This window comes from Mastacembelus armatus, chromosome 7 (assembly GCF_900324485.2).
Source record: "Mastacembelus armatus chromosome 7, fMasArm1.2, whole genome shotgun sequence".
Lineage (NCBI taxonomy): Eukaryota > Metazoa > Chordata > Actinopteri > Synbranchiformes > Mastacembelidae > Mastacembelus > Mastacembelus armatus.
The window spans coordinates 21,047,899-21,056,176 of record NC_046639.1 but is presented as its reverse complement, the minus strand read 5'-3'; the positions used below and the strand labels follow the sequence as shown (position 1 = coordinate 21,056,176).

General features: G+C 37.1%; 1 protein-coding gene across 2 annotated transcripts; it reads left to right on the top strand.

Moving 5' to 3' along the window:
- Positions 1-504: 504 nt before the first annotated feature.
- LOC113145957 (glutathione synthetase-like) lies at positions 505-7,262 on the top strand. Of its 2 annotated transcripts, none has more exons than XM_026333133.1 (13): positions 505-905; positions 1,037-1,181; positions 2,177-2,322; positions 2,530-2,605; positions 3,631-3,770; positions 3,881-3,997; positions 4,232-4,312; positions 4,399-4,476; positions 4,911-4,977; positions 5,297-5,491; positions 5,871-5,952; positions 6,169-6,358; positions 6,473-7,262. In XM_026333133.1, the coding sequence occupies exons 1-13, from the start codon at positions 514-516 to the stop codon at positions 6,594-6,596; spliced, it is 1,833 nt and encodes a 610-aa protein (XP_026188918.1). In that variant the 5' UTR covers positions 505-513; the 3' UTR covers positions 6,597-7,262. The 2 variants fall into 2 exon arrangements, with proteins under 2 accessions (XP_026188918.1, XP_026188919.1); XM_026333134.1 differs by having other exon boundaries at positions 803-901.
- The last annotated feature ends 1,016 nt before the right edge of the window (positions 7,263-8,278 follow it).

Below are 8,278 nucleotides of genomic sequence, written 5' to 3'. Positions count from 1 at the left end.
GGGGAAACTGTGAGCAAAAATTACAGTGTTGCTTTGAGGTCATTCGTATCTAAATATCAAGCGCTGAAAAGCTAATAATAATAATAATTATTTTATATTTAGATTATTATTATTTATTTAAATAAATTATTTAAATAATTATTTATTATTGTTTCTCCAACGATTCTCCTTTTCAGGAGAAACGTTGCATACAAATCTATTAGTTTAGGGTATGATCCCTAGTTTCTCATACATTGATACTGTATGTACATTTTTGGAAAATAACATCTACTCATTGTGCTTATTTTATTTATTTATTTTTAGCTCTAATGCTTTTTGTTACGGAGCCCCCGAAGTACATGGAAGAAAAAAAATAAAATCGTAATCCCGAGAAACTTTTGCGAGATCCCGAGAAACTTTTGCGAGATCCCGAGAAACTTTTGCGAGATCTCGCAAAAGTTTTGCGAGATCCCGAGAAACTTTCTCATTGTAAATCTACTTCCGGGTCAGACTGTCTCCATGGAAACGACAACAATGGAAAGAATACAAGTGTGGGAGCAGTTCGTAGAGTTTTATTTTGAAATAGGGCTCAAATACAGAGACATTAAATCAGTGCTTGGCAGTAAACACGGCTTTTACCTAAGTGAGAGACACCTGAAGAGAATACTTAACAAAAGGGGTTATTCTCGTGGTAAAACGTACTCCGAACTGGCAACGAACGAAACGCAAAAGTTTCTCGGGATCTCGCAAAAGTTTCTCGGGATCTCGCAAAAGTTTCTCGGGATCTCGCAAAAGTTTCTCGGGATCTCGCAAAGTTTCTCGGGATCTCGCAAAGTTTCTCGGGATTACGATTTTATTTTTTTTCTTCCATGTCCCTTCGGGGGCTCCGTACATAATGCTCAGCTCTTCACGTTTTACCAAGGAAGGTGAAGTTAATTAGCAACTTGCTTAGACGTGCCCCTGAAACCTTGTTGTGATTCCTTTAATTTCTTCTGCAAAATGTGTTTTTATATTTGTTTGTTTGTTTTCTGGAAGTTTGCTGTGTTTCAACCCTCAGGCTCACCATGATGGCAACAAAAGCAATTCTCCAGCAGCTGATCAAAAACCCAGACAAACTAAATGATTTAGTGAATGAAGCAAAAGAGTTGGCTTTTCAACTGGGGATTGTTCTGCGGACACTCGAGACTCCCAATTCATCTGAGGTAGGGACAACCACATAGATTTATGTTTATTGTTTATATACCACATGTTTACATTAGAGGAGGATATAACAAATGGAATTCAGTATATATAAAAAATATTTAAAACTTGGTCAATGTTTAACCTTGTGGCATTTAGTATTTTCTCTGTTTATCATCTGATGCTGCTGTTTTTCAGTCACTATATTGGTTTTATGACCTGGTGCTTTACTGATTTGTTTGTTTTGATGTTCAGCATCATTTTCATCAAAATAAATAAACACTAGTGTGGCTCAGTATCTGCTGAAGCATATCATCATATTATATGTTTCTGCTGCCCCCAAATGGCCAAAATGCAGAGCAACTGTAAAAAGTTTGTTCCTTGGGACTGTCTGGTTGTGTGTATTCTGATTTCCAGGTGGATAATAAACACTTTGGCTGTATCTAAAGAAAACCTATATGTAATCTTTCCATTGTAAGTTCAAACTACATAAATATCAATTGTCTTAAGTCAAATTAAACAGAAAAAAACAATCAGAACATAAATTTTATGAATTACCACAATACAAATACATTGAAGAACAAAGCAACTCACATTTCTATGGAGACAAAAAAAATTGCAGTCCGTGTATGAAACCCAGGTTTGTGCTGCAGCTTTGAGGGAAAAGGACTCACACCTGAACCTATTTCTGTATTTATGTCTCATCATGCCCTTCCCTCTGCTCATGCAGATCCTTCCTCACAGCAGCAACATAGGTTAAAGATACTAACTTCTTTTTCTGAGTGATTAAGACTGGGCCTATATGTTGTGTAACTGAATCCTGATGTTGGTTATTAATGTGTGGGTCTTATTAGTTACTATTTTTATTTTTATTATTATATTTATATGTTCAAATGACAGGAGTGTAATTTTTCATTTTCTTTGTTTTTTTATTGAGAATTTAGTGAGGCGATACTGAGCTATTTCTTTTTTGTTTGTTCTAAAACCAGTGAATCACTCTGTGTGTAATGTTTTTTAGGTCGTCACGTATCTCCCGTTCACACTCTTCCCTTCTCCGGTGCCCAAAGCTGCCCTCCTCCAGGCTCTGGCAGTGCAAACTCACTTTAACACGCTGGTGGACAAGATCAGCCAGGACCCAGACTTTCTGGGAGAAGCTCTTGACAGGTATTTTGTGAGCATAATATTAATGTCTTGGAACAATGTACAATAAGATTTAATACATACAGTCATAAAATGATTGAGTAGTATGAAATTTGTGACAGTACATCATGCTCATGCAAACTGGGTTTAGCAGACATGGTCTGTGTGGTAATAAATCAAAACTTTCATTCATGTTTACTGTTTGATGATTTATCTTCTTCCACATCACAGGACTATCCAGGCAGATGATTTCACAGCTAAGTTGTTTGGCATATACAAAACAGTTCAGCAGGAGGGTCGCACACAGGTGAGAAACTCAACTTCCAGTGTTAACCATTTACATAACCTGCCACCGTACATAACATGTATTTAATCATATATCAATGAAAAATGGCACAGAGTGTTGGATACACACACAATGTTTGGGATCAATTCATTGTTAGGTTTGATCTTCTCATGGGATTTGTTGATTGGAAGAAAAATATAGAATATCACTAGATGCAACCTGTGAATTATAAAGCATTATTTGTTAAACATCCAACTTCTTCTTATTAAAAACATGATTTGATACACTTTCTTGATAGGACATAGACAAGACAAATAGCTATCACTTTTACAGTATATCTGATTGATTGATTAATAGTCTATTCATTCTCCCTGGAGGGCAAATCTTTGTGCAGCCAGTAGTATACTCTGGCACTGAAAATGCCCTGCAGCCAATTCCTGTTTAAAGCTCTGACATGTTAGTGTCCAGGACAAACAGGTGGTGAGCCAGTGGAAAACAAAGGGATGTGATAAAATGTGTTTGACCTTTAAACTTTTGCTGAAGTTAAAGCTACAGAAAGGAAATTATTAGATTAAATTAGCCCTGGAACTGGAAACTGTGGGATACAGCTTTACTGTTCAAAAGTAATAATACTAAAACATCTGCCAATAATAAAACATTTTACCAATTAATATGTTGTTAGTTGCATGTTAACTGGTAAAGCTGTTGCTACCTACTTCTAGTATTTATGCTAAGATAATCTTTCCTGGCTCTAGACTGTTTAGCCCACAGACAGCGGTATCGATATTTATAAATTTTCTTTTTGAATCTGGCTGTGTTCGCACTCGCTGACAGGCAGTAGAATGAATTTGGGACCAGTCAGATGCCACCCCTATGGTCTGGAGTGATGGAAAGAGATGGATAAAAGCCTTAATATATAAGTGGCAGAACTTTGTCCATGTTATTATATATATGTTTTAATTGTTGTGACGGATGATTATTTATGCTTGGGGCTCTATTATAAGTGAAATTCCGATTTGCATTTGAGGTGTTTATCTTTTTACCAGTCCATTGTCATGGGCTTGATCCGGTCTGACTACATGGTGGATCAGAGGGAGGATGGAACGCCCTCACTGAGGCAAATAGAGATCAACACTATTGCTGCTGGTGGTTTTGGTGTGTCTGACCAACTCCCTGTGGTGCACAGGTATCTGATGTTGATTAACCATGGTGATGGTGGGCTGGGTAGATTAAATGTATTTTTGCAGTTAAGTGATTTTGCTTTGTACAAAAGTGCAGTTCTCCCTGATTTGTCAGGCACATGTTGAAGTCTGTTGGTCTGTTGGAAGAGAGCAAACGTATCCAGGATCAGAGCAGGACCCGTGAAATGACTGCTGCTCTCGCCAAAGCCTGGGAGCTCTATGGCCAACAGAGGTAGGTGTCAACAAACTATAACCATGTCTTGACAAAATATATAAAAACAGATCTAACCGAGACGAAGTGTAAAAATAGTGAACTAATATTTGAAAGTACTTTCTGTGATTTAGAATAATATAATTATCACATGGCATGTAATGGCCTGAGGAGGTGTTACCTATTGTATGTAATTTTTATGTATATTACTAAACAGAATTTAAAAAATCTATAATTTTGGTTCACTCTCTGCAGGGCAGTAATTCTATTTCTGGTGGAGGATATGCAGATTAGCAAACTCACTCATCGCTACATAGAGAAAGAGCTTTGGAAGAGGTTGGCACAGTTTATATTTAACATGTTATGTCATAAAGAAAACACCTTTAAGTATAGAGACAACAACTTTGTCTCTTTCTGTCCAGGAACATTCCTGTTATTCGTAGAAAATTTGATGACGTGTCAAGAAAAGGATCTCTTGATGGTGACAAAAGATTATTTATGTGAGTATGCATTTCTAATAGCTGCAAAACATACAAAATATAAGAGAATGATCATGACATATTTTGTATATTCAAAAGATGGTTAAAAGAATAGTTATATGATTTGGGATGTAGTTTCATTCATAAGAATAATAATTAGATTAATAAATAGACACTTCCTTTTGCTCCTTGTTTGTTTATCTTTTACTTTACACAAGACCAAACAACACAAGGAAAGCCACAGTGCATAAATTCTTTGACTCGGTTAAAAAATAGTCAAAGACAAAGAGTATATAGGTTTTAGATTTTCCAGAAAATATTTATAGGCAACCCCAGCAAGTGGTCAGACATAATGTGTTAATGTTGTGAGATTTAGGTGGGCTAGTAGGTGGATTGTTTAATCTGGTTAGATGTTTTCCCCAGTCTTAATACTGAACTAACCACAACTTCTGCAGAGATGGGGTGGAAGTTGCTGTTGTTTATTACCGCTATGGCTACATGCCAGACAACTACACTGAACAGGTAAGATTAAATGTTTGTGTCTCTTTGTCACTGTGGGTTCTCTCCTTGAGCTGACACACACTCACACCAAGTCATCATGCTCTTATATATTTATTCAAATTTATAGTAGGTCTGTGAACCAATCAGGACCAAGGCTTTTGATGTGTATTTACTGTAGCTGACAATAACAACCAGACGTTGAAGGACAAAATGTAACAATGGTTTTGATTTAGGCATAGCAGCATATACCAGGGCCTGTTTCCTATTCATACAGTCTTTTCTTGACGTCTTTATGTTTCCAGCTGTGACTGATTTCTAACAAAATTTACGTATGATGTAGAGCTGGGATGCTCGTCTTCTGATGGAGCGCTCTTTGGCTGTGAAATGTCCAGATATCAGCACCCACCTGGCTGGAACCAAGAAGATCCAACAAGTGCTCGCCAAACCTGGAGTTCTGGAGAAGTTCTTCCCTGAGCAGCCTGAAGTCATGGAGCAGATCAGAGCAACGTTCGCTGGCCTCTATACTTTAGACATGGTGAGGAAAGTGCATGTAACACACAGGTTTATTGGGAGATTAAGATAATAAGGTCACATGTGACATGTAAGGACAGTGAAATTGTAATTCCAAATAAGACATTTGGAATTTGCCAACATCATTTTTGGCAATCGATTACTCACAAATGTAAAGTATAGAATTAGAGTAATTCAAAGTGCTTTACAGAAATTAAAGTCAAGTTAAAAGTACATACACAAAAATCAAAATAAGAAACAGCAAATAGTAGAAATTTAGTAACAGTTGCTGTACCAATGCTGCCTGTGGTGGAAAATAACTTAGTACAGTAACTCAAGTACTGTTCTTAAGTACAATTTTAGGGTATCCGTTACTTCAGGATTTCAAGTTTTCACTCCTCCAGGGTCCAGAAGGTGACCAGACAGTGGCCAAGGCTTTGACCAGCCCAGAGAAGTTTGTCCTGAAGCCTCAGAGAGAAGGAGGAGGTAAGATAATATTAGCATCTGAAAAAACAAGCATGTGTCTGAGAGGTGTTCTTTGAGATGATTTACATGTCCACTGGATGGGATTCCCAACATATTTCTCATGCTATATATTCCTGACTTGCAGTTTCCTTTGTTTTAAACAAGTCACAGTGCCACATTGTGAGAGTTACCAGAAGACTTCATATGACTTGGCATGTCTCTGTTTTGCAACTTTAGGGAACAATTATTTTGGAGAGGACATTGTGCAAGTACTGCAGGCAGTTAAAGGTGACAAAAGGAGAGCTGCCTATATTCTGATGGACAGGATCCAACCCAGAACAGAGCAAAACATCCTGCTGAGGAAAGACCTTCCACTCAAACTCACATCAGTTTGTTGTGAAATAGGAGTTCTTGGAGCCTACGTGAGGTATAATAGTAGACACAGAGACATGCATAATAATCATAGAGATATAGATTGTTTGATAATCATGAAATAAGTGTTATTTACATTTAATCAGGATGCATCTGTATTTCTGTACAGGCATGGAGGAGAAATGGTCCTCAATGAGGTCACTGGTCACATTTTAAGAACGAAGAGCATCAAAAACAATGATGCAGGCATCATTGGTGGAGTGACGGTGTTTGACAATCCACTTATCATCTAAAGAGTCCCCTTACTTTTCAAAATCAGATTCATAAAACAAAATACAGTATAATAAGAAAATTCACACATTACCCAGCTACATTTAGGATAGTCCAGGTTTTGACCATTATACCTTAGATAAATTACATCACAGCATAACACAGTTATCTATAAATAATTATAACCTAATAATATAGTAATCAGGCCTGTCAAAGTTAATGCATTAATCACAGGCAAATTCCTTTTAAAGACATTCATTTTTTTGAGGCGTGACTAACACACATGCTTCACTTGCAATGTAATGCCTTGTCTGTACTGCGAGTGTAGTGCCAGAAATTAGGCACTGCACATCTGAATCCCGTGCAAGACTTGCATTCATGTCTACACTGGACGTGTGTTCACTCACACATTGGAAGCACTTTGTTACGAAAGAGCACAGAGGGGGGCAATAATGGTAGGCTACTGTCTGTTGATAATTCATGTTCATGACGTGATTATAATATAATTTAAGGTAGCAGTAAACACATTTGGACACTGTTCTTAAACTCATATTTTATTGTTCATTTTGTACTGATGTCACTGGTATTAAAAAAAAGTTCATACTATGTTGACCTTATGCTGGCAAATACTTGGACAGTATTTGTTATTGTTTTGAATTTGCGCAATAAATATTGTTATTGTTATCTGACATTTTGAAGATCAAATCAATATGATCTGCCAGTTCCCTGATAATTAAAAGAACTCTTGGTTGCTGCTCTATATATTAAAATAAAGCAGGAAATTTAAAAAAGGAGAGAGTATTGAGAAACAGATGTTTTTTTTTTTGACACTAGATCTAGTTATTCTGTAGTTTTTTTTATATATAAAAATATTTTTTTAATCAAATGCACAAGGTTGCAGATTCATAAGTGTAACACTAGATGGCAGTAAAACCAAATGCATTTTTCCACACAGTAAACAGATCTGTGGAGTTCATACCAGGCTACAGGTTCCATGTGTTTTCTTCTGCTTTACTGGCCTAATCTTAACTATATGAGACTATATGTTATTCTTAGTGGCATGAACTGGATGACTGTGTACTAAGTCAAAAGTGCTTCCTGAACTGAAGCTCCTGAATAACCAGTAAGCACATCTCAGACAAACACTTGCATCAGAGGTGTTTGATCATAGATTTACTAAAAGTTAATTTACTAAAAGGATATCCAGCTTCACCTTAAATGGCTCAGAGCTCCCACAACTTCCACTGTATTTATGGAAGTTGCAACTCACCAGCTAATAGTCCTCACTGAGCATCCAATCCAGTACAACCCAGCCTCAAACATTACCGATTTAAACCAAAGTATTCCTAGGAGTTATTTTGTTCTCTGTATGTTTTCATTTCTTCGTCATGATTAGAAGCATTTGGTGCTGACTTGCTAACATGACACATTCCAGTGAGCATCCCAGGTCATCAAACAGAGACTAGGGTCACCGTCAGCAACGGCCGTCAGCACCAGAGAATCTCCCACAGGAAACAGCAACATGTGCTGTTTTACTGCCACAGCAGCAAAAGAAAAATGCCTGTGTTTTGTTCCCTGAAGCTATTGCCCTGAGGTGAGGGTGTATGTGTTGACAGTCAGTCTAGTTTACATTTGTCACATTGAAATCAACTAAATCAATCTCATTTTTGTGCTCAGTGTCACATGCTTGTTATGGGATGTCCGA

Bases quoted from the DNA above. Each gene is read 5' to 3' on its own strand.
- LOC113145957 (XM_026333133.1), top strand. From the start codon at position 514: ATGGAAAGAATACAAGTGTGGGAGCAGTTCGTAGAGTTTTATTTTGAA. The intron at 4,978-5,296 runs GTAAGATTAAAT...CGTATGATGTAG, and splicing joins CAGACAACTACACTGAACAG to AGCTGGGATGCTCGTCTTCT. The intron at 6,359-6,472 runs GTATAATAGTAG...ATTTCTGTACAG, and splicing joins GTTCTTGGAGCCTACGTGAG to GCATGGAGGAGAAATGGTCC.